At 47.9% G+C, this 25,415-nt stretch overlaps 1 protein-coding gene across 1 annotated transcript; it reads left to right on the top strand.

The window, feature by feature from the left end:
* The first annotated feature begins 518 nt into the window (after positions 1 to 518).
* Positions 519 to 25,325, top strand: CIZ1 (CDKN1A interacting zinc finger protein 1). Its single transcript, XM_090022676.1, has 15 exons — positions 519 to 749; positions 4,092 to 4,207; positions 6,874 to 7,040; positions 8,549 to 8,681; positions 9,474 to 9,534; positions 12,503 to 12,582; positions 13,117 to 13,196; positions 15,839 to 16,024; positions 16,387 to 16,517; positions 17,358 to 17,442; positions 18,102 to 18,215; positions 18,644 to 18,820; positions 19,719 to 19,788; positions 20,898 to 21,019; positions 24,627 to 25,325. The coding sequence occupies exons 1-15, from the start codon at positions 634 to 636 to the stop codon at positions 25,179 to 25,181; spliced, it is 2,193 nt and encodes a 730-aa protein (XP_089878802.1). The 5' UTR covers positions 519 to 633; the 3' UTR covers positions 25,182 to 25,325.
* Positions 25,326 to 25,415: the final 90 nt, after the last annotated feature.

The following is a 25,415-nucleotide window of genomic DNA, read 5'->3' as shown; positions in this document are numbered from 1 at the left end:
AGACTCCCACTTCGCAAACTGGGCTTAACGCCACTACACCTCGGCGGGTCCTGATCTGCGCCAGAAGAGCAGTTCTCCTGCGATGCACTTCAGGAAAACTGCCTTCTTGGACCCAGATATGTGGCATTTCCCCTGCCAGGTGAAGAGGCCACAAGGCTCGTCCTGAGATCTAGCTCTCAAGAGCAGAGGCCCGGGGTTAGGTCAACTTAACAGCAGACACCATCTTTTACAGAAGGCGTGAGTGAGGCTCTCAGAAGACAGCCACCGCAGGGATTGCACTCAAGCAGCCCAGACCCACAGGCATCCTCAGCAGGCAGCGAGTGGCTCCAGCGTCCAGGCAGAGGCACACTGGGCTAGGCGGCGCGGGGACGTGAGGCACCAGGAGCCCCTAGCGTCCGCGGCTCCCCGGGGCAGGCCCAGGCCCGGGAGCAGCCGGGCGGAGGCCGCGGCAGGTGGCTCGTGTTGTCCCCGCCGTAAGATGGAGGCGGCGCGGGCGGGCGGGGCCAGGGGCGGGGCCGAGAATGAATGGGCGGTGGCGGCGGTGGGGCTGGGCTCTATGGCTGCTGCAGCCGCCGGGGCCGCTAGCCAGCCCGCGTGAGTCTCGGCGCCTCGCGTCTCGTCCCAGGCCGCGACATGTTTCCCCAGCAGCAGCTCCAGCAGCAGCTGCTGCAGCTCCAGCACCTCCTGCAGCAGCACCAGCAGCAGCACCCGGCCCACCCGCCGCCGCCGCCACCGCAGCAGGGAGCCCGGTAAGCGCCGCTAAGCGAGGCCGGGGATTGCGGGCCTGGTCCCCGGGCCTTGGCGGGACAAAGCGGGGCGGGGGGCGCTGGGCCCGCCTAGTGCGCAGGGCCTTCTCCCGCCGAGTCGTCCCGGGCGGCCCTCGGAGCGGGGCAGGCCGCAGCCCAGCGGGCAGGGGGCGCAGGGCCCGTCCTCTTCTCCCGGCGCCCGGGGAAGCCTGTGAGGGGAGGTGAGTGCCCAGAAACCCGCCAGAGCCAGGGCAGCCTGCTGCGCGCTGGGGCAGATGTCATGGACGCTGGTCGGAGGGAAGCGCGTGGACCTGCTTGCCTCGAGTGCCGCGGTGTCCCAGGCCCCTCTTCCCGCAGATGTGCAGGGGCTCTGACAGGCCCCCGGTCTGTTGATCCATTGCTGCCTCACAGGGCACGGCCCCAGTTTTGCTCATGGCGTGTCAGTGTGTGGGTGACACGACAGAGCAGCCTGGTGTGCGTGGTCACTCCTCGCGCCGGTCAGGATGGGACTTTGGTTTTATTGGGCTTGAAAGGCAAATTGAGGTACCTGTCTGGTGAGAGGCCAATCCTCTTGCTATGTGAGGGGCAGCAGTAGCTTGAGTCCAAGATGGTTTTCCCATGTGATCAAACACAGAGTCAGATGGTGCCCTGTTTCCTGGTAGAGTTTTACACTGGGGAAAAAATTGAGCTTTGATGGTAAATTTCAGGAAGAAAGGTGGTTGTCTAGCTGTTAAATCGCAACCATCATTGTGTCAGTCTGATGAGCATGTTCTTGAGTGCGCTTGTGAAACTGTCTGCATGACGCTGATGATACTGCACAGAAAATAGTTTAAAGGGATTTAAATCTCTCTTCAAATGACCCTTAACGTTGAGAAGATCTGTGTTTCTTGTCATTTGAATCTGACTAAGGGGAGAGGTTTCCCAATGAAAACGGCTTTAAGGGGGATGGCTTGGACTTTAAACAGGATGGCTAAGGCAGCAGCTCTGCAAAAAAGGACCTGGGGGTTAGAGAGGACAATAAGCTGAATATGAGCCAACAGTGTGCCATTGTTGCGAGGGCAAACGGCAGACCGGGCTGCGTTAGCAGGAGTGTTGCCAACGGATCGAGGGAAGTGATTCTTCCCCTCTATTCAGCACTGGTGAGCTTGCATCTGGAGTACTGAGTCCAGTTGTGGACCCCCTGCTACAGAAAGGATATGGGCAAACTGGAGAGAGTCCAGTGGAGGGCAGCAAAGATGGTGAGGGGGCTGGGGGACATGACTGATGAGGAGTGGCTGAGGGAACAGGGCTTATTTAGTTTAGAGAAGAGGAGACTGAGAAGGGATTTAGTAGCAGCCTCCAGCTACCTGAAGCAGGGTCCAAAGAGGATGGAGCTGGACTGTTCTCGGCAGTGGCAGAAAGCAGGACAAGGAGCAATGGTCTCAAGTTGCAGCAAGGGAAGCTTAGGTTAGATATTAGGACAGTCTTTCTCACTAGGAGGGTAGTAAAGCACTGGAACAGGTTACCCAGAGAGGTGGTGGCCTTTCCATCCTTAGAAGTCTCTAAGACCTGCATAGACAGCTGAGATGATCTAGGTGGGGCTGGTCCTGCTTTAAGCAAGGAGTTGGGCTAGATGTGACCTCCTGAGGTCCCTTCCAGCCCTAATTTTTTGTGATTCTGTGGCTGAGGAAGATGGTTTGGGAGGGGGGCAGGGGACAAATTTGGTCTCTGAGGGACCTTTGCCTCCACCTCCATGGCTCAGCAGCCCAAAGACTCAGTGAGGCATGATGTCTGCACTCGTGTCCATCAGAATGAGGTTGGAGAAAGAGGCAAGTCTCTGATACAGTGGTGCGTTTTCTTATTTCAGAAGACAGTGCTAAATAGGCAACCTCCTACTTTTGAAGAAACTGCTTTCAGCCTTATTTTAGTTCCAGTATTTCTGTAGGAAAGGGGCACATAGCTCTATACTAGCCTGAAAGTGAGCAGAGTTTAGGTGAAGGCTGTACAGTTAGAGCCAGTTTTAGAGAAACAGTGACTCCATCTTGTGTTTGGCCCATGATGCTGGTCTAACTATGCAAGGGTTGTTTACCAGCAACGGGCTTTTCATGTGGGTGCATATTGTACCTTCAGAAACTGTGCCCATGCTGATATGGCTCATTCCAGCCCCAAGACCTCAACTAGCTCTGCCAGCAAATTTTGCTGGAATAACTGTATCTACATGAGTGGCTTCTGCCAGCAGGGCTGTATTGATCGGGAGTAATTGTCTTCACACACCAACCATCAAAGCTATGTGAGCAATAGTTTTCAGAGTACATTTGAGAGTTGCCTACAGCAGAGCTATCCAACTGGGCCTGCAAGGGGTTGTGTGTGGCCCGCGGGCTCCCACCTGACTGCTCATTGCTCTGGTGGCTGGGGTCTTTGGGGCAGGGCAGCATGGTAGGCGAACGGGTGAACTCGCTGCTTATGTGGTTCGTGCTGCTTTTGTGGCAGTGGCAAGTAAAGGTGGATCTTCTGTGTGGTGGGAACTGCAGGGGGGGCTTGTGTGGTAGCAGTCAGGGCAGAGGAATCATCCTTGCAGTGGAGGCAGCAGGGGCTGGGGAGCTGTGTAGCATGAGTTTCAGGGAGGCTGTGTCCTGCAGCCCACAAGGTGCACAGCTTGAATCATTGTGGCTCCCTGCTGCTTTGAAGTTGGACAAAGTTTCTTTCAAGCTGCGTTGAACCCCGGCCTGGAGGAATGCATGCCACTTTCATTAGTGCTCTGCCCATGCCCACCCTTATTCTTATCCCCACCTTTCTTTTGTCTTGTACCTGGTTTAAATATGAAAACCTTTCTTTTTTCCTTTTTTCTTTTTCTTTTTTATTGCCAGCAGTCCCGCTAGACTTAAAGGGGCACTGGGTACAGTCTGTTTGTAGGGCTGGCTCTGTGTGGGAGCAGTGGATGTTTGAACATGCTGGAAATAAAACATATCAAATCTACCCAAAGAACCTTGCTTGCCATAGATGTAAAGAGGAAGTTTTAAGTCTATCTAGTGAGCCCCTGGATGCATGGGTCTGAAGGCATGCAGTCTCCTACTGGACTTTTGTAAGCTATTTCATTACGCTAGATGTGGGTTTAGTGCTTGAGGGGTTCTGTTCTGCATCATTTTATTCCTTGATCACACTTCATTAGCACTCAGGACTCAAGGAAGCTGGAAAAAAGGAAACAATGTGTATACAGGCCTTGTATACAAGGTTGTTTTAATACAGGTGCATCAATAGTGTGACTGCACTTTGCTCCTTCCAGTTACACTTATGAGATGCCTGAAATTGAAGGCTGTGGGATTTTCTTACAGGAAGGTTTTCTTGTGTTTGATTGCTCTGTTTCAGGGGTTTGCCACCACCGCAGCAGCAGCAGATGCTGAGTTTACGGGCAACGAATCAAGCATCGCTCCTCAGTGCCAACCCTATGCTTCAGCGGGCCCTGCTCCTGCAGCAGATGCAAGGTACTGTCATTGTGAGATGCTCCTTGAATTTTTTCAGACACCCTTTCCTCCCGGTGTGCCCGAGGACAGAAGCCATAGGATGGGCATTTCTTGTCAAGGCCTCAAAGTCCCTGGGCTTGGCAGCTCTTTCTGTGTGCTTTTCCTTTTCAAGTTTGGCCTCAGTGCAAGTCACAGGAGTTCTTTAGTAGCTAGAAATCCACATGCCCAGCTGCTCCAGGTCAAGACTCAAAGACGAGGCTTCAAACAGGAATTTGTCAGGTGGTTTTAGGCCTTTTAAATGCAGATGCTGGGAAAGGTGAATAGAAAATTTTCCAAGAATGTGTTAAACAATTGATTTCTGTTTCGGATTTAAACAGTCCCTTGCATTGTCTGCGAATCCAAACAAATATGTTGGCATCTTGAGTGCAAGAAAAGGAAACTGGCTAGTTGGTGTCTGTCCAAGCTGAGTGAAGTGCAAAAAATCCAGTGCACAAACTAGGAGAGTTAAGTGCTTTTTGTTGTGTTTTTTTAAATATCCTTGTGAACTTCTGGTGTAACTAATCAGTTACTTATTGGCTGGTTACTTTTTTCCCCCATCACCTTGTTCTCAGGCAAGTAGACTTTCTGCTTGGCTGGAGATTTTTTTCAAGGAGACTTCAAGACAGCATTTTTGCCATTTTAACAATAGTGGTATTACTATATAAGATCTTAAAATGCAGGTAAGGAAATGTGGTGTGTAAGGAAGTGTTTTTGTTTGTTTTAACCTGCCAGCATCTTTTTAACAAAGAAAATCAGTAACTGGGTTCATTTTGAACTGTCACTTAACTTTAAATAAACTGGATCAGGGATTTTCCTTGTCTGTGACTAACATCCAGATGTGAACACAATAGATGTACGTTGCATGCTGTTATGCCTTTTGTTCTCCCTTGCCCGTTCAGCGAGAGCGCTCTCTAGTGACTCTAGTGGTTCTCTCGAGAGCTCGGATTGGTCGCTGGAAAACTGAGATGCTAAGGGACAAACGGAGACCCAAAATGACTGCTAATTTTGCAGATTCTCCTGTATGTCTGTATCCCAGAAGGAGTTTGACCAGCTAGTATCTGAGAGGAAGATGAACGACAAACTTGATGTTAACAGAGCATGACTTTTTTTTCTAAAGCTGAAACAGTTACTGACATTTTATTTTCAAATGGGATAGCCAAGGATCTGAGACGATTTGGATAGGTCCATTGAGCATAGTATATTACTAACCAGCTTAATGCATTCAGGTTTAGTGTTTAGACCCCACCCCCATGTGTTAATAAGGAGGAGTATCACTGGCTTTGTGTCAGTCTAGGTTGGCTAGAGATAGGAAACATGTCATAAAGTTGATGCTGAACAATGTGACTATATTTGTGATCTGTATTTTTTTCTTGTTGCTTGGAGGTTTGGGTTACACGTGAGAATACCTGATGGGCTGGTATTTCAGTACCTGAGAAACATCAGAATAAATAATTCAGTGGAAGCCTGTGGTTTCAGAAGTGGAAACGAGGAAAGAATAAATGACCTCCTGAGTTGAAACGGTCACACACAAGAAAAGTGCTAGCCAAGAGCAGGAGGTGATTTCTTCCTAGCTAGATTTCTGTTTAAAATAAGAGTGTTTTTCTTGTCCAGTCCAGTGGAAAACTATATGGGAAGTTCCTTATGTTTTATTGCAGCCTTTATGTATGTGGTATCTGGCACCTGTATGGGTGTCAGAAGTCCTGGGTTCTGCTCTTGGGCTCTTTTACTTATTTGCTGTGTAGCCTTGGCCCAGTGATTTGCAAACTTTCCAAAGTGGCTTCTGATTTTTGTCTCCCTAGCTTTAGATACTCAGAGCTACTTTTTCTTTCTTCTTTTTGTTTCTACCTGGCACTTTGAAAACTGGGCAGTAAGTAGGTGTCTCACCAGAGGCAACCTTTTGAAAATATGGCCTTAAAATCTCAGTGTCCTCATCCTTAATGGAGGAGTGGCCAGGTTTCTTTGTGAGAGAGTATGGAGCTGTGGCTAATGGTTGTAAATGTTTTTTGGATGCTCTGCCAAAATGAACCATTCCTAAGGCAAAGCACAATGGAAACAGCAATATCTGAAATGCCTGGGTTCAGTTTGACATGTTGAACATGATAAACTAATGGAAGAGAGGACTGTGAAATCTCACCTAAAAGGTGAGGTGATGTTGTAAGTGAACTGCTCCAATTGCTGCTGCTTTTCAGTGTATTTAAAAAAAAAAAAAAGGGCAATCCAGTTGCAGACTGTGGCTTGAACTGTCAGCTGAACAAGATGTGGGATGAATGTTCCTTCACAGGGGATCTCTGAGAGAAAGACTTCATCTCACTGTAAACATGGGTACCAGCAAGCTTTAATTAAATACATATCCTAACAATCTTAGAACGCAGTGACAGTCCTAAATGGTGCGATAGTGTAACATACCCCAAGATGGCAGTAATCTGGGCCTGAGGTCTTTGAGTGGGAGAGCTGGGGTTCTACTCTTGGGCTCTTCTAATTATTTGCTGTGTTGCCACCCTGTACAGGCTATCCAAATGCAATATCTTGCATATAGTCCATACATAAAGGAGATCTTCCCCCACAGCTGCTGCTGCCATAAGCAGAGGACTTGCTGTCTCCTTGGATTCCCTGCTGGGTTGTGATGTCCCATGTGTTTGCATTTGTAGGAAACTTGCGAGGATTTAATATGACAGCCCCAGCACTGCAACAGTTTTTCCCTCAGGCTACAAGACATTCCCTGCTGGGGCCGCCACCTGTTGGGGTCTCATTAAAGCCTGCTCGGCTTGGCTTCCCAGGCCTCCCTTTCCAGCGGCAGAATCGGATGTTTCGCAAGGTGAGCCTGTGACTTGGAGCTTTTCCGAAATTAGTTTTCTTTGGCAAGCTGGTGTCCCTCAGGCGGTAGTAGTAGTTGCCTGTGATCTAGGACAAATCTTGTGAGGAAAGACTAAGAGATGTGGGACTGTTCAGCCTGGAGAGGAGAAGACTAAAGGGGGACTTGGTGGCCATCTATAAGTATGTAAGGGATGAATATCGGGAGCTGAGAGAGAAACTGTTCACTAGGACACCCCCAGGAAGGGCAAGGAGCAATGGCCAAAGACTCTTAGAGGATGGTTTCAGGTTGGATGTAAGGAAGAACTTCTTTACAGTAAGGGTGACCAGAATTTGGAATAGACTTCCCAAGGAGGTGGTGCAATCTCCAACCTGGGAGGTCTTCAAGAGGAGACTGGACAGGCACCTTGCTGGGATCATTTCATCTTGGCAGTATTCCTGCCCAGAGCAGGGGGGTTGAACTCAGTGATCTTTCAGTGTCCCTGCCAGCCCTGAATTTCCATGATTTTTATACAGGGTGCTAAAGAGAACTGGGAAAAGATGAGAATCACTTTAGTCTTGTGTTGCTGATACAGTCTTTACAGCCAAATCATCCTGCTCTTCAGGCTTTAGTGATTCCAATTGCAGTTGTGGTGTTAAGGACTCACTCAGGATTTCTGGATTAATTGTAATAGTTCCATGTAGTCACTAAAACAAAAAACCCTATTAACCCTTCCCTAGCAGTCCCCACAAGGCCATATTCCTCCTGGGAACTGGCATAACTCAAAAATGGTTTGATTCAAAGACGAAAGCAAGGGGGTGGATGTCTGCCCTTCTGTTACAGCCTCTGTCACTCGTGGTGCCACAGGTGCCTCCATTTTCCTGTCTGTGAAATCAAGATAATACTTGCTTATAGGAATGTTGTCAAGTTTAATTGATAAAAATGTATCCAGTGCTGTGGTACTCTTGGGTGCAAAGTGTTACAGGATCACACCCTTTTCCCCTTCTTTTCCACTCATCCCCAGATGTCTGAGCTCAGACTTATTTGGGACTCTGCTGGGGACTGTTCTTTAACTGGCCAGGACTTCTTCCCCCTGTGCTAGCTTCATGCTTTCTCTATTAATATAGTCTGATGCTCAGTGACATTTTTCCAGAGCCTTTGGCTTAAGCTAGCACTCCCTTTATTCCAAAAAAAGGTACACCGGGTAAACTGATGTTTCAGACCCTAATCATGCTTTTTTTTTTTTCTTCGGACGAGAAAGGAAAAGAGTCCTTTGGTGCTTGTTCGTTCTTCCAGCCCATGTATGTTTAAGAAGGCTCCCTGAAGTGCACTGAACCTGCTACGGATTCATTTGGAGAGGTGTCAGTGGGTTCAGGCAGTCTGTGATCCATTCGTAGTGCTTTGTTTGTCCACCAGTCTTGGTCCCTTTGTATTTGAACGTCCATCCTGGTCCCATGGTAGAACTTTTGGAGAGCTAGGGAATGGGGTTTAAGGCATGAGGAGCTGGGTTTGAGGCTCTTTGCTGATTGCAGGACTTCCAGAGGATCCCTGACAGGAAGCAGGAGCTGGATCAGGGATCATCATCTCAGACCCAAGGAGGTGATGAGAAACTAGAAATCCAAGAGGATGCCCAGGCAGGGTCAGAACAGAACAACTGCCCTACAGGTAAGAGGAGAAATGAAATTCTGAGCAGGCCAAGAAACCTCTGCAGGATACTGATGCAGCAGTTTACAGCAAAAAAAAGTCTCTTCTCAAAAGTCCTAACTCGTCTAGCTTGGGGGAGCCCCCTGCTCAGGGCTGCTTTATGCTCATAGCTGCTTACTTAGATGTTGTAAACGAGCATCATGGCTCTTGATTAATCAGGTGGAAGCTCTGTGCAGTATTGAGGTGGTGTACCTGATACTTCCCCATCTCCAGAACAGGAGAAAGGTCTCTTGTTGCATTGCATGCATCACTCTTGCGGTGATTCCCTTTCAGCTAATCACTTTTGATGTCTATTTCAGACTAGGTTATTTGCTCCTTTGCCTCTAAAAACCACTTTGATAAAGGATTTCTGTGTCCCGTCCCCACCCCACCCCTTTTCCAAAAGTAGGCTGGGAAAAGGACACTATTTTGAAATGATGGCTATTGTGCTGCCTTGGCAGCGTAAAGTCAGCATGGCCAGGGTAAAACTTGGGTAGAATGGTACCTCCTTGCAACCACCATGGTAAAGGCACAGGTTTATTTAATAAATTGCATGTTTTCATGTTGTATTGGACACAATCCCATATCCTTGGTCATGAGGTATCTCTTGAGCTGTCCAGTCCCAGTATTATCATTCTTCTCGAGCCCAGATTTGGCCAGGAGTTTGTGTTCTGCCCTGAAGCACTGTATTTGGATTAGGCCATTTGATTGATCAGACAAGAGGGGCTGTGGTCTCTTCTGCCAAAATATCATCTTTTATTTTTTTTCTTGCAGAACCAGAAACTCCACCAGAATCAAGCCTGAACACTGAGCCTGCAGCCAAGAAACTAAAGAGGTAATTTCTAATGAAGAGGTCATAGAAATGCCTGTTGGATGTGGGTTGTTTTTCTGATGTTTGTGTCTATATTCCCACTATCAGCAATGCTATGGCAGCCTGATCACAGGCATCTGAGGGATGCCCTTGTGCTGGTGCATGACACAAAACAAACTCCTGGCACTTGCTGCAGCCCAGGGCACTGTTGGTTTTATGTTGCCAGTAGCACAACCATGATAGTGATGAGCAGCAAGAGCAGTCCTGTATAGGCAGGCCACAAAGATGCTGCTGCTGAGCTGTGCTATTGCCTAGATCCATAAAAAGAAGCGGAGACATTCCTTTTCTGTTCTAGCCTACTTGATGTCAGTTCTCTTGCTTAAATGCCAGAGAGAAGCATGTAGGTGGGTGCCAATAGAAAGAAAAGCCCTAGACTGTTTCACTTTGCTGTGTGGGCAGGTGTCAGTACTGCTTTCCTTTTGAGGAAGGAGTACCTGTTACTGAGCTGCGCTTGGGGGCAAAAGCAGGGAATGAAAGAGGTGCAGGCACTGAGATTGTGTCTTGCTGCAGGGAGAGCCTGCAAAAGCTAAGCAAATACAAGAGCCTCGGGGGACGTTCACACCTATGAGAAATGGGGGAAGTAAACGGAGATCCCAAATGCTGCAGATAACATGAAATGGCCGAGTGGTTTGTCTTGAGGCCTGTGTGGGGAGGGGCAGCAACACACCACAGTATGGGGAACCAGCATCCGTTTGTGTTCTCGTCGGCTGCTCGGGACCCCGGTCTCATGTGCATAGACAAACACAGGGAGTTATGTAACATCAGTGCAGAGGGCCGCAACAAGAGATTCACCTAGGAAATTCTCTGCTTTGCTATTAATTGTTCTGTCGGGGAAACATGCAGTGTCGTAGCACCATCTACTGGGTAGGAAGCTGCTTATTCCAGGCTCTCTCTCCCAGACCTGATACTCTCACACATTTAAAGATAATTTGTGTTCCTCCACCCTGTATTGGAGACTCTGACTTGAGAATTTCCCTCCAAAGTGAATATGTCTATGATACATTTAAGTGGAGTAATAAGATCCCCGACTTGCAGTAATGACTGTGTGTCAGGACCCCTGGGTTCCAGTCTCTTCTTTGCTGCCAGTTCACTGCTTGGTCTTGGGCAAGTCTCTCTCTCTGCCTAATTGGCTAATTAATAGGTGAAGGATGTTCAGGGGTGGATGGGATGTTTGTACCTCAGTTTGACTGGGTAAAGCCTTATAGAAGTGTCCAGCATTATTGGTCACTCTGTGAATTATGCAATCTTGTAAATCAGCAAGAAGGTAAAGAAGTGTATTTAAAACAAAGGCTGGTGTCTTACAGCATATACATGGCTTATCTATTTAGTTGGTTAATTTTAATTATGATAATACTTTGCAGTACATTATTCAATGGCCCATAGCATCTGTTGGAAAAAAACAAAGTCTGAGTGGGGAGACCTTGCTATAACTACATGTCTGTTGCACCTTTACTGGGCTTTGGGTAGAGACTTAACATGTTTGGTGTATGTATTGTTGGGGATGAAGGTTAGGAAATTTCTTGTGAACTGAACTTTTGCCTTAGAAAGAGTTAACACTATTAGAAACGTCTTGTTCTCTTCAAAGCTCTGAACTACTTCAGCCTGCATGCATGTTTTCATTTCTGCTTCCCCCACCATCTCCTCTTCACTCTGCCAGGTATACCAGCCTCCTCTCCCCCTTCCTTTCCTTCTCCTTCTTACGCATTGTCCATATGCCTGGAACAACCTCCTCACTCCGTTGCAGTAGGCTTCCAAGCATCCTGATTTGCATCCCTCTTGACATACCGCTTCCTCCCACACCGCCGATCAAGGCTGATAAGCATCAGCGCAATGCCCTCTCCTCAGTTAAAACAGTGACACTCCTGCTTCTCTGGGTCTTCCTGCCTTAAGGAGCTGCCTCCATCTGTGTTGTCTGGTATTGAACACTGTCAGCCCCAAACAGATACCTTGAATGCAAGCCACTCTTGTTTTGTTCTGCTCTGTGCTGCCAGAACCCTGTAGTGCATTTATAGGTATGTAACCCAGTTACTTTATCACTTAACAATCTGATAAAATATGCAGTGTGCATGTTTGAATCCTGAGGCAGGCAGGAAGGTGACTGCATGCAGTTAGAGTTAAGAGTGCGCCACATCTCATTGCTTGAAGAGCAGTGCAGGTGATGTGCAAGTCTGGCCTGGGAGAGGAGAGCTTTTCCAGCCCTGCTGACTAATATTAGTGCTGATACACAGTCAGGAAGAGACAGAGTGAAATCTGCAGGGAAAAAATCTTCTGCAGCTTGCTCACTCCCATGTTCCTAGTATGCTTTCACTCTAAATCAAACCAATGGCAACAAAGAGAGCCAAGCCAGCTTTTTTAAATGAGTACTGTGTGTTGTTTCTAATTCACAATGACCCGTTGATTATCTGCTTCAGTAGAATGCAAAATCTTCAGTAAAATGTAAAACTCAGTGAGACACAGCTACTAAAAACCCCTCCCTGCCTGGTGCCAAGTAGTCTCTGTCATGAGCTCTCCTTGCCCCCGTCTGACAAAAGCCAAGTGCTTCCATTGTCCTGAAGGCTTCTAGCCAAGGGAGGGGATGGATCTCAGGTCTCTCATATTGCAAGGAACCTTTCCCCTTCCCTCCTACCTTATACCTTCACAGCATTTGTTGTCCTGGAGCAATCACTTCATGCCTATTTGGGCACGGTTGTAGAGTGCCTGGTCTTTGTCCTGTTTTGCTGAGCCTTCACTAGAAAGACTACCTGCAACAGCAGCCTATTATTAGTTTCTTTCTGGGACCCAGGTTCACATTTGACCATTGAAAGCTCTGGAGGTTGCTCTTTGGCCTGTGGTTCAAATGCCAGCCTGCCCATTCTCCTAGATGTGGGTGTGGGAGATAACCTTGTTCTCTCTTTCCCCTCCCTCTCCCTTTCTTTGTTTTATTTCACTGAAGTGTGGAAGAACCGTCAGTGCTAGAGGATGCCGCAAGCAGCCAGGAAGCAGAGGAGCCAAGCATGGAAAGCCAAGAAGATGGTAAAGGGTTATTGGGGTTATCGTGATGCGGGTGAGAGATTGGCTTCTCAAATCAATGGTAGAGTGAGGTGCTGTGTTTACAGTTATTTGGACTATAGGTTGCCTCTTGCTGGAATTGCAGTACAAATATGCAGAATCTTTGCAGAAATATTCTTATATTTAAACCATGCAAGATGTCAGGCAAGGAAAGAGAAATACTGGGACCAAAGCCCCAAGAATATGCGGTAGTGGCTGTCCCTCTTCTCTAAGTGTGGGAGTATCCAGATTGTTTTGAACATCCAAAGGCACATAGAAGATTGGATGAATTCTCATTTTACAAGGATTCTCTTTATGAAAGTACGATCAATGCTTTGGGACTGCAGGGTAACTGATAGCAACATTGAGGAGTGATCAGGAAAGGTTAAGGGCATGGGGCCAGCATTACAGAGGAGTAATCAAAGCTTTCTGGCTTTGTACATTTGCTTCTTTGGGTTTTGTTTTGTTTTTGTAAACATTGCTAAGTTTTAACGCAGCTGAAGGGCCTCCCTGTTATAGGGCCTGACACTGTGAAGGAGTACATGGCTGAAGATGTTTCTAAAGAGAGGAACTTCTCAGAGGAACCAAAGGCTCCTGAGGTGGGTAATCACTGTACAGAATACTCTCCCATCCCAAAGAACTGACTGTACTCAGATCTATCTTTTGTGATGCAGATTAAGATGCACCCAGCTCTAGGATTGGTACCAAGGCCTGAGGTGAGGCATTGTACCACAGTCGAAAGCTGTAATGTGTAGTATGTCTCTTAAAGTTACAGTAGAGTGTAATGGCATGGTCATCTGCACTTTTGCTAAGATTTTGGAACCTAAATAGTTCTCACTATCTGCACTTTGTCTACTGGGAGCTAGCATGGGATTTAAGACTTCACTGCTGTCCTAGAAGGCATTTGTATGTTTGCACTTGTTTTAAGTTGATCTTAATATCTGTTATTAGTGGGACTTATTTCTGAGTCTCCAAGTGGGAGCTGCACTCGGCTCCATCCTGAGCAGGTTTGGGCAATTATTTCTGCTGAAGGGCTATTTAACGAGTTTTGGTCAGCTGTCAAGGGCTGCAACAGTAGTCCTGCTCCTTGACAGGTGCCCTGCCCCCCTGTCACCATCTTGGGACCAGAAGTCCTGACCCCCAGACCTCTTTGCCAGCAGAAGTTGCTCCCCTTGCCCCCTGTAAGTACTCCTTATTGGGAGGGGGTGGGGGGGGTGCCATCTTGGTATACAATTTGGTTTTTTTTCCCAGTCCCAAGTCAAATATCCACTATAATGTATTTTAAAAAACACAAATTGGGACAAAAATATATTTGTGTAATGTCTATAGAGGTGATTGCATAATAGCTCAAAAGTAAAGTTTTACTCCTGTATTTTGTGTGTGGGGGTGGGTATATGTGTATGGGGGGTGGGGATGTATGTGGGGTTTGTGAGGGGGGTGTGGCGGTGGTGGGGTAGGGTATGTTGGGGGTTCTGGCTGTTTGTATATGTGTGGGGTTTGTGGGGTGTGAGGACCCCCATATGCCCCCCTATGGTGCACAGCCTCCATCACCAATAGCAGCAGCAGCAGGCCCTCGGGGCACTCATGGCCCACGCAGATGCAACCACCCAGCAGCACGCAGCTCCAGCCAGTTCCAGGAACCACACATGGCAGCAAGGAGTGGAGCCAGGCCACCCTGCCTCTATTGCCCAGGACTCGCATGCAGCTCCTAGGATTCATGCGCCGTCAGAGGGGAAGTCCCGTGAAAAGTGTTGCCTGGCTCTGCTCCTTGCTGCCATGTGCAGCTCCTGGAACTGCTGGAGTTGTGCACCACCAGGCAGCTGTACCTGCATGGGCCATGAGCACCCCAGCCCACTGTTTACTGCTGCTGTCAGTGGTAGGGGCTGCGGGCAATGTGGGGATATGTGAGGGGTCCCCCCCCCCACCCCACAAACCCCACATACCTACCCTCTGCCCACCTGAGCTCCACGTTCTTGCCACCCCTCTGTGTGTGGGCCCCACACTCTGCGCTCCTGCTAGCCCAAGCTGCATGTACTGCACTTCTGCCCAGCTGCAGCTTCCCTGCTTGCAGCAGGGACATAAGGAGGAGCTGCTGGAGGCGGAGGAAGCTAAGCAGGTCCCCCGGCAGTTGCAGCAATGGCAGCAGTGGCCCCACTCGGAAGCTGTGCATGCTGGCTGGGGCAGGGTCCTCCCATGCACAAGGATGGGAGCGAAGTGTGCAGGCTGGGTGGGATAAAATTAATTGGTGGGCACCCATGGGCTAGATGAAATTGCCTAAATCCAGCCCATGGACTGTATTTTGCCTGCCCTGGTCTTGGAGGTTGTCTACCTTATGAAGGGAACAGCCATTGTCAGCAGATGTCTGGTAGCTTGAGAATTGCTGGAGATGAACATGAAAGTTTAGAAAGCAGCAGATAACTTTTGAGGGTTGCTGTGATAGAAAATGGAGATGCACATTTCTTCCTTTACTGTGGCTGGTAAATCGGCCAAATGCTAGCAAGCAGCTTGTTGTTTAACAATCAACAGGGGAAAGAAGCTCGTTGGGACTTGGCCCTCAAGCAGAGATTGGGAAGAATCAGGCCCCCAGATAAGACTGTTGTAACCAGCAGGAGGTAGCAGGCTGGAAATTTGTGCCAATAGGTTTTTAAAATCAACCAATGATGCCTAAGGCTGATCTGCTCCAGGTTGGAGCCTCGCTTTATATAAATCCGTGTGGTTGCATTGAAAACAGTTGAACATTTGACCCTGCGTGCCCTGGCAGATTCGGATATGGCTGTCTTGTGACACCTCTGTTCTAATGGGGTCTTCCTTTATGAGTAGGTGGGACAGTATGCTTATTGTTCCACTTTTTGCGTATTGCATGTAATGCTAAACTATCCTTCGTTCTGCAATGAGTAAAAACAAGCCATTAAAGGCCTGCAGCTACTGAGGACTGCATCTGTGTAAAATGTCTTCAGAGGCCATTAGGAATTGGGAATGTAAAAATACAAACTGGTCTGGGAGTGACTCTGTGTTGGCAAATCCATGAATAATTCCTGTAGTCCAGGAGGTGATTGCCCAGAAGAGGTGATAACATTGAGTGCAAATGCAAGAGGCCTTGAATGACATGCACATAAACTTTAGTCAACCTCATTTTCTCAGGTGCTAGAGAGGTTGGGTACATTCTTAGGTGCTAGAAATGTGTCTCCTTGGCCATCGGTAGTTTCTTGAGAGACCTTTACCCTGTCTTTTCTTATTCTAGCAAGTACTGACTTCTGGGGGTTCACTGAAAGTGACTATCCAGCAGAGCAGTGAGAGCAGAGCCATCAGCACCACAGCCCTGAAACCAGGGCACCGGACCTGTGACCTGGGCACGACTGATACTGGCCCTGAGCCTGTCCTTAAGTTCTACTGTTACATCTGCAAGACCAACTGCTGCAACCAGCAGGTATAAGCACAAGAGCAGCATCAGACCTGGCCGGCAAGGGGAAAGGACTGCATGGCCAGGTGCCTGCAGCCAACATTGTGCTCAGAGACTTGTTTTGAGGCTTCATTAATGAGAGACCTAGAAAAGCCTACAAATAACTGAATAAAATGAGCCATGTTTCTCTTTGAAGGAGCTGGTAAGCAGACACCCTGAAGTGCCAGCATGGTCTGATCCACAGGGAGCCACTCGCTTAAGCTTTAAAACAATCCAGATGTGATAGATCTGTAGAGAGGATGGAATGCAGGGACCTGATCATCCATTTCTGTAGCTTGAGTCTCTGTCTAAATGCAATTTTTTTTCTAACTTCTCTCCTCTCTTTTTAGAATTTCCAGTCCCACATGGCTGGAATTCAGCACCAGCAGCGACTTGGAGAGATTCAGCACATGAGCAATATCTGCTTTGTCTCACTGCTGCCTATGGTGAAAGAGCAGAAGTCTCTGGTGGAGAAAAGTGGGTACGTGTGTATTCTGGAGGTAGAGACAGCTGATCCTACAGAGGCCAGAAGCAGTAGATCTTCAGTCCCACCCCACCAGATTGCATCACTGCTTAGGTCATGATGCAGCATCCACCTGCTTTCTTGGGCTTTAAATCCTGTCAGGCAACCTATTCAGCCTTTTTCTGTGGTGTGGCTATATTGACTTTGTGTCCACTGTGCAGTTCTTATTATAGTGCATTAGCTCATACTGTCCAGCACCAGGTACATTTTTATTGGTGTGACTTAAACTGAGTAAGGGTGGAAGAGGTGAGCTGAACTATAGCCCACTAGGGGAAAGAATTATGCTATGAGAGAAGAACTACAACCGGGAGTAGGTGGTGTATTCTGTTTATGTGCATAGCCTCAAGATTATATGCTAACTTGAATTGAATGTTATCAGTACCTATTAAGTACCTAGTGCAGTGGAATCTGCAGCCCTGAACCTGCTTAGCTCCCTTCATTTTTAAGGTTTCTACTAGTCAGTTTCAGAGCTGCTTTCTCCATCATCCTTCCTGATGGGTTAAATGGAGGATATTTAAGTTACAAAGTAGACAAGCCCTCTTACTGTGTTGTTAATCAGAGTACAATTAAGTAAGAGAAACAATTAAGTAAGAGAAACAATGGACCTGACAGGTCTAACCCATTTAACTGATATGCAGATAACCAGAGTTTGTTACAATGTAGGTAATAGCCAACAAATGGGAACTGGCACTGCATTATGCAATTGAGTGAATTATGCGCTTCTCCAGGACACATGCAAGTGGAACACACTGTACCTTTGGAGCGTACCAAATCTTACTGAGACATTCTTTGTTGCAGAGGACCCCGGCAGCGCTGGTGTAACACCTGCCAAATACACTTCACAGGGGATCTCATCAAACATCGAAGGACCCAAGAACACAAGGTAACAAATCAGCTTTCATGTTTCCTGACTTAGAGGGACCTAAATGGAAAGAAACACTTAGCTTCTCTCCCACCAGCAGGAGAGAAGAGCAAGGAGGAGGCCATGCCCAAGAAGATCTCTCTGGAAGTACCCTGAGCACCACAGTGCAATCCCTAGCACCTATGGTTCTCTGGGGTGCCCATACACTGGTACTGGGGATCTCCTGGTTTTCATGTTGAGTGATGCTGGTACTGACTAGCAGGACCTGGTTCTTGTCTTTTAATTGAACATAATAAATATGACTCCTATCTCCAGTATGCAGAGGTATGATACTGCGCTCTTTGATTAGCTGCTACTGGAAGGAAATTTTACAGTAGGCAGCCTGAGCTGTCTGGGTGGGATACCAGCTTCAGCAAACCCCACTCGTACAACAAGCGGTGGGAAGATCTTTAAAGACTATGAGGTTGCTGCAGACATCTACCTCTGTCACAGATGAACTTGGGAGCATGTGGCCTGGGGCTTCCCCTCTTGTGCAGGGAGGAGGTCATGCTTTGTGTGGCCTGACTGTTCCAGAAGAACTAGGCCTGCATTTCTGTGAGAAGTTGTGCATGAAGCTTTGTTGAAAACAGACTGTGGTGTCTCTCTTGACCAACCAGCTCTTTTCCTTCCTCTCTCCTCAGCTGGCCAAACGCTCTCTCCGTCCCTTTTGCACTGTCTGCAGCCGCCACTTCAAGACCCCGCGGAAGTTTGTGGAGCACATGAAGTCTCCTGAGCATAAGCAGAAAGCCAAGGAGGTAAAAACCAGTTGGACTGTGGGGGGTAGGAAGGGAAGGGAAGTACAGCGGTTCTAGGAGTGGCTGCCCTGGTGAGGCTGGGTGTGTGCATGTGTCCTGTAGGCCTCAAGCCATCACTAGGATGACAGGACATTGTACAGGCAGGTATCAGTTCTTCCTATCCAGTGGCTTCTCTCCTTGCTGACTATTCCCATGAATGGGGCTCAGAGGAGCAAACTAGAAACTGAGTCTTGTGTGCATGAAACCAGGATAGAAGCCTGGTAGAACTTGCTAGCAGTTGTGTCCAGTCATCTTACTTAGCAGCCCAGGCTCTGGAAGGGCCTAGTCAGTCTCCCAGGATCAGGGGGAGGGCCCCCCAGGATCAGCATTGAGTAAGTGTGTGAAGCTGGCAGTCTCACTAGGTCTGCTCTCTTCTTTCTGCCTGGTAGGTGAGGCTGGGAGAGAAGGAGCTGGGTGGGCCAGAGGACTCGGAGGAGCTAATCACAGTGGATGCTGTTGGCTGTTTTGAAGACGATGATGAAGAAGAGGAAGAGGAGGAGGGAGGGGGCGAAGAGGAAGACTCGGAGGTGGTGCTGACAGAGAATGAAGATCCTATTGCCAAGCAGGTATGCAGTGCCAATGGAGACCAGAGGCTCTGGGGGCACTGGTTTGTATCTTCCTTGTTGCCTCAGTCTGGTCTGATGGAGCTTGAGGCTCTTGGTAGACCAGTGTGACCTGTTCCCAGGGAGCAGTGTGGGGTGAAGCATCAGGGACTCCTTTAGAGCCCTTCAGACTGTGAAGGAGAATCTGGTCCACTCATACATGGGGCTGGTTGTTTCTGGTGTTCTGTAACAGTAACTCCTGTTACTGAGCAAAGAACAACTTTAACTAGATCTAGGATCACCTCAGCTGCAAAGACATTAGCTGTAATGTGAAGCACTGAGGAGAACATGTTTTTGGAGACCCTTTCATTTCTTTGGGGCAGGAGGGAAGAAGAGGAATTTCTGGGGTATCCTAACAAAGGCAAATGATACATTTTAGACTTGACTATTCAGCAGTCTGGAATTGCCCTAGATCTCCTAGCATACATGTCTGTATACTACCTGTATACTAGTATAGGTGTATCTTGGCATATAAAGTTCTTCAGTGCAGTAGTTTCAGAAACTTTAACTGTGGGAGGGATGCAACCTGAGTGTACCTTGAGCCTGGAATGTAGGTGATGGTTTTAACCTTGCTAATTAAATGGTTTCCTCCTGTTTGGTTTCTCTCTGGCTTTAACCTTCCCTTGTGCTATAAGGACTAGTCTGTTCAGGTAATTGGGCATGAAGGCTGAACCTCCCTACAAGGAAGGGGCTTATTTTACCTCTTTCCTATGGTAACAGGAAATGCAAGCATCTTTTAGGATTGTTGTATCTCCGTTTTACCCCAGCACCTCAGAAAATGTTCAAGGCTAGGACACAGTGCCAGCTGGGGCAGGCTGTAAGCCAAGGATGCTCAGCACCACCCTGTTCTCCTTCTGTTCAGGTTGGTTTGAAGGAAATGTCTCCAGAGGATTATGAAGGAAATGAGAAGTACTGTCCAGACACCGCCTATGGTAAGCAAGCCAGACAAACACTGTAGCCATAGGCTGTTATTGTAATGGGGATGGGGGAGCTTTCATTTACTGTGGGCAAGAGGCTCCTGAGCAGAGATTGCCTTCAGCATTCTCATGAGACTGGCAGAGGAGCAGTTCTTGAAGAAAGGGCCAGAGGTTGATGTGTAGCTCAGCTGTGAGTGAAAGGAATGCAGATGCTGTTCCACAGAGCTGTCAGTGGCTTCAGTGTTCTCCTTTGAGTAGATGGGGTGAGAACCATCAAACCTGTCCAGGGGAGTGGGGGCAGGGGAAGGGTGGGATGACTGGAGTGAGGGAGGTGCCAGAACAGGACACATACAGGAAATGGGTACCAGCTCCTGGATGGTGCTTGGGTGTGTGCTGCCTGGATGTCGTCTCAGCAGAAATACAATTAAGTGGAGACATTGGGCAGGCACCACCAGGATCCTCTGAGGAGCCTGTACATGCTTCCTCTGCCTCAAGACCACCGCTGTCTAGACTAGCTTCTGCTTGGAACGACACTTGCTGCCCTTGTGGGGAACGCTGCCTCCAGAACGTTGTTTCTTGCCCTGTTTCTAGCCACCACCTTAGTCAATGAAGGAGCTCAAACTTCCATTTCCAAAATGGCTGTGACCAGTCATGCAGGGCAAAAAGGGCAGGGAGTGCACACACCGGGAGAGGCTCCTCCACATGTGGGGAGAGCTGTTTTAGCCCAATCTTCCACGTTGCTGTAACCTCCCACTATCATGTGGCAGATGGAATAATGATTCATGCTGTGAATGTTCTCTGCCTGTCCCTTGCGAGTGCCTGCTGTCTTCTGCTTGGTTTGATCCCATTACACATGATTACATGTTCTCCGTAGTTTTCCACTGTATTTCTTTTTTTATGCTTTTGTGTAGTTTTTGTGCTCCAGCAGCAAGATTTCTCTCTGAATATCAGTCACAGAGCTGTCCTGTGGCAAGATGAGATATTCAGTAGGCTGTCTTGCAAGCCCTCCCAATTAACAGAAGCAGAGCTTTCCTTTTTTTTTTAAGTTCCTTTTTAACACATGCTCATTATCTGGAGTTCCATTCAATGTGATCTGTGATCTCCCTTCCCCTCCCGTTTCGCAGGCCTGGATTTTCTGGTCCCCGTCGCAGGTTACCTCTGCAGACTGTGTCACAAATTCTACCATAGCGACTCTGCTGCCCGGCTCGCGCACTGCAAGTCCCTGATGCATTTTGAGAACTTTCAGGTTAGACCCTTCGGCAATTGCATGGCCTGGCGTTCATTCCCCCTCTCCTCCCCATTACCTGTCTCCTCAACGACTCTTCCCTTCAACTGTCTTGTCTTCAACATGTGTCCATCATCCTTGATGTCCCTCATGCCACAGCTTTCACCTGGTGTGCCCTCTGCTTGTCTCCATCTCCTGTAGAGCAGACACAGTTCCACTCCTCCTTTCCCCAACTCTTGCTAATGTCGTTGTCTGCCCATTCTGAGCTGGGTATCTCTTTGGAGAATGTTTGACTTGTTCACTGAACCTGTAAAATGCAATTCCTGATTCAGCCTGGGATCTTCTGTTAAATGGATTGCAGTTGGGCAGAGCTGGGGAAACTACTCATGAAGAGGCTGCTCCTTTTTGAAAGAGTAGGAAAAGGTCCTCACTGACCCTCATGAAGCCACAGCATCATTGATGCTGGAAATGGGTCCTTTGTAACTGAAATATGTAGAAGTAACAACTGAAGAGAGGCCAGGTGGCTTCTTATTTTAAATTGGTAGATATGCAAGTGCCAGATAACGTACAACATGAGAACAACCCTGACCTGCTGAGTGCAGATTTGGTCCCAAGGGACAAGGCAGCCACAGGGTGTAACTTGAACTTTTCTGGTAACTTTCCAGAGCTCAGGAAGTTTGTGTTGTTCCTCCCCAATTCCTAATCTCCAGTGGAACTAGAATTTCCCTTGCATCCAGCTATGAATCCATCCTCTGTCCAAGTGTCCCCTGGGCTGGGAGATCTACCTGTGTCATGTTTGGCTGTGTGTGTCCACCTGGGCCTGTCTTGGAGATCAGCACTGTATGTTTTCCCCTTTCCCTGTCAGTAACCATTACCTGGGTCCTGTCTGCGCATGAAACAGCATTTTGTTGACCTCTGGTAGGGAGGGCAGTTCCAGTTTTTTTTTCTCTGGGGCCAGAGCCTAGGACGTGCACCAGCAAACTAGCCTCTGTGGTATGTCCAGTGGAGCCTTCCAACAGATTCACTCCATAGCTGAGCTGGTTAAGCCTAAGCACTTCTTAAATCAGGAAGTTGGGACCATTAACGGCCCCTCTGGGTCACCGTTACCAAGCAGAGCATCCCTGGAATGAAGGCAAAAGCCTACTTGCAGTGCAAGTTATTTAGTTTCATTTGTTTTGCAGTCCCCACTGTTGGCCTGTTTAAAGAGTCAGAGCAGCAGCAGTTCATGTTCCCTGCCCTTCATTGGTTCTTTTCCTTTTTTGTGTCCTTGTGACAAGGTATTTAGCAGAATTCTCAGATTCATTGAATCTGACAGGCTGTGCCATGAGCACTTCTGCTGTGGCCTTGAATTTGTGACCTATGGGCTGTTAGGACCAAGGGAAACAGCCCACATGGCTGCTTCCATGCATTGGAGTAGCAGGAAGTGGGTGCTCGCTGATAGTTAGGCTTCCTATTCTCTTCCCAGCTTTTACCAGTAGTGTAGTGGCCTATGTTTAGGTAAGTGGCTTAACTTCTCTGTGCCTTGGTTTCCTAGTTGTAAAATAATGGGGGTAGTCTCCAGGGCTACCAAGGGTCTCAGTTCAGTCATGTTTACCAAGCCCACAAATTCACATTTATGCTGGTGTGACCTGAAGAAATTGGCCCTTGCAAGTATTTTGGGCTGGACTCAGTTTATACCTAATCTCTGAGGCTTGTGATCACTGCTGGAGGCAGCTGGCCCCTGCATTGAACATGCTGTTGCCACAGTCTTTGAATTAAAGAGGACTGTAGTTTCTCTGTGGCAGGGCAAACAGCACTGTGGCCAGCATACTCCACTGCAGGGTTTGAGGACAGAGAATGTCTTGCCCTTGAGGCAACTCACTGCAGAGCAGTTGATTTGGACCTGCTCAGTTAAAATTCTTTCCAGTTCAGATAGGACTCTTAAACTGCTTCAACTACAGAAGAACATATTGCTGTGTGTAAGGCTGTTGGGAAGGCTTAGCTCAGTGGCATAAGCTGCTGGGATGAAATGAATCTGCACTGGAGTTTGCACCACTTCAACAAAATCACATTTAAAAATATCAGTGGATGGGCTGAACGTTGCAAGGCAGATGAGAGTGCTGTGCATTTTCAAAGGACTTGCTCAGGGCAGTTTCCTGCTAGACATGCACTGACTTGCTGTTACATTGCAGGGTTTTTCTGGCTGGTCCTGAGTAAAAAAGATGCAGTCTCCATCCAGTGGCAATCCCTTGTGCTGTGCACCGTTTCTGCCTGCTTTGTTCTTAGGCACTAGGAGTGAGATTAGGAAGGAACCTGCGGAGTGATTGATCCAATTCATCAGGAATTGTTGTTAGGCTTCTGCACTACCCAGGATGGATCTTCACTGACTGATTTGTATTGAGGGATAAAAGTTTTTTTTGTTTGTTTGTTTAAATTTGATCCCTAGGAGAAGGACTTTACTTCCTACCTCGGTACCAACTACTACTAACTGAACCCCTTCAATTACTACAATTCCACTTCAGCTCTACCATGCTTCTGGGGTAGTGTTCTCAGATACCCACAATATGAGAACCTGACTAGGATATTGGAGTTAGTTGTTGGTTTAGTGCAAGCCCCAGTTTCAGAGAGTAGTTTAACATCAGAAGCCTATCTATTTTTGTGGAAGAACCACCTGCTGCTTGATGCATTTGTAGGGCTCATGTTCAGCCTAGGATTTCTTGGATCACCAAAGAATAAGAGGAATCCCTTTAAGCTAAGGATCTCACCACTGCATTTCAGTAGTTTGGCTTCATACATACAATATTGGATACTATTTTTCTGAAATTTCCTTTGAAGTATTTGAGGCAATTTTAACCTCTCTGCTGATCTGCTGCTGACTGGCTGCCTGCCTGCCTGCCTGCAAACCAGTTGTGTAATCAGTCTTGCAGACAATGCTGCGAGGCCTAAATTCACTATCTAGAAAGCCTCTGGGGCCTCTTACAACTGGGTGTATCTGCCTCTCAAAAACAAAACAAAAACCTTACACATGACTTAAGTGAAGTGCCTGGCAACACTTGTGTGAGAGCAGATACAGCAGTGGGACTTTACTGAGTTAGGTGAGTGTCACATAGTGATTAAACATAGGCCATGCTGTAACTGTCAATCTGTTTCTGTTCAAGATGCCTTCAAGGAGTGCATGCAAGACGGCAGAGACCCAAATATTTGGATTGCCAGTCTTTCTCTTCATACCCAGCCCCAAAGCTAGAGATTGTTGGCACCCAAGAAGAGCTTCCATCTCTCGCTTGTACTGGATAGGTCTAAAATCCCTAGTTTGAGCTAACAGCTGCCAAAGCCTGTTTCTACTTCTGTATTTCTTAAAGGTGAAAGATAAGTGTGCTGGGAGGGGGAGAGGGAGGGAAGAGTCAGCCCTTACTACAGCCACTTTTCTCGCAGGGGCAAATACTTCCCTGCTTAAATAACACTTTTCCTGAACAGTCAAATCAAGAGCCTCCAAAGTTGGGCTGTGTTTCAGGCAGAGACCTGCCATTGCAGATTAGAGCTCTTTCACTGTTGTCTTCATACAGGTTTTTCCTGGACCAGCTGACACTTGCCACGGTGTAGACGGTTCCAGCCTGATTTATTGCTCAAGCCAATTTGTTTTCCTTTGCAGAGATACAAGGCAGCCAGGCTCCGTGCCACAGCAGCACACTCAGAGGCCTCTTTGCATGCCCAGCTGTTGGATGATCAGAAGCAGCCTCTGGCCACCAAGACAGAAGGAGCCAAGTCTGTGAATGCCCATCCAGGAGCAGGAGACAAAGTTTCAGGATTACTGGCACTAAAAAAACAAAGCTCTTGGTCTCTGGAGACCAAGAGTGAGCTGGGCACCTCTGTGAGAAGGGGTGAAAGCCTGGCCAGTGAGACTGATGATATATATGGAACCTTGGTCTTAGAGGAGGAAGGGAGTCGGGAGGAGGGAAACCAGACCCCTAGTTCTAGTGAAGACTGCCTCATCCTGGATGAGGATGGCACTACAGGGGAGTTGCTGGAACACCCTGCATGCAAAGAAGAGAGCCGCACCAAAACCAGGCAATGGGAAGGTGTAGACAAAGCCCTAGCTTCAGGGAGCTCTGAGCAGATTGAGGTAGCAAACAAAGGCCAGGAGGAAGAGGCAGCCAGTCTAACCCTAGCTGGGCGTAGACGCTCCACTCGACGCAAACTCAGATAGAATGGCCTTAAAGGGGAAGCCCCTTTGCATACAATATTTGCTGGAAATGTTTATTTTCGGAGTCTTTTAATAGAGCAAAAACCTTCAACTTTACTGCTGTTTTTATTTTAAAAATAAATAAGCCTGGCTTTAGCGTGTCTAATACAGGATGGCCTTGGCTTATTATTTATGTGGCTGGGATGATGGGGTTCAGTAGACCAGACAGTTCTGCATGCCTAGGCCTTGAAGAGAAAA

Source organism: Crocodylus siamensis, chromosome 11 (assembly GCF_052110815.1).
Source record: "Crocodylus siamensis isolate JL-2025a chromosome 11, ASM5211081v1, whole genome shotgun sequence".
NCBI lineage: Eukaryota > Metazoa > Chordata > Crocodylia > Crocodylidae > Crocodylus > Crocodylus siamensis.
This window is presented reverse-complemented; position numbering and strand designations above follow the sequence as displayed.

What these genes read in the sequence shown, in the direction of transcription:
- CIZ1 (XM_090022676.1), top strand. Translation starts at nt 634, where the DNA reads ATGTTTCCCCAGCAGCAGCTCCAGCAGCAGCTGCTGCAGCTCCAGCAC. An exon ending in GCAGCCAAGAAACTAAAGAG is followed by an intron (nt 9,535 to 12,502) that starts GTAATTTCTAAT and finishes ATTTCACTGAAG; the next exon opens with TGTGGAAGAACCGTCAGTGC. An exon ending in CTGTCCAGACACCGCCTATG is followed by an intron (nt 19,789 to 20,897) that starts GTAAGCAAGCCA and finishes CCCGTTTCGCAG; the next exon opens with GCCTGGATTTTCTGGTCCCC.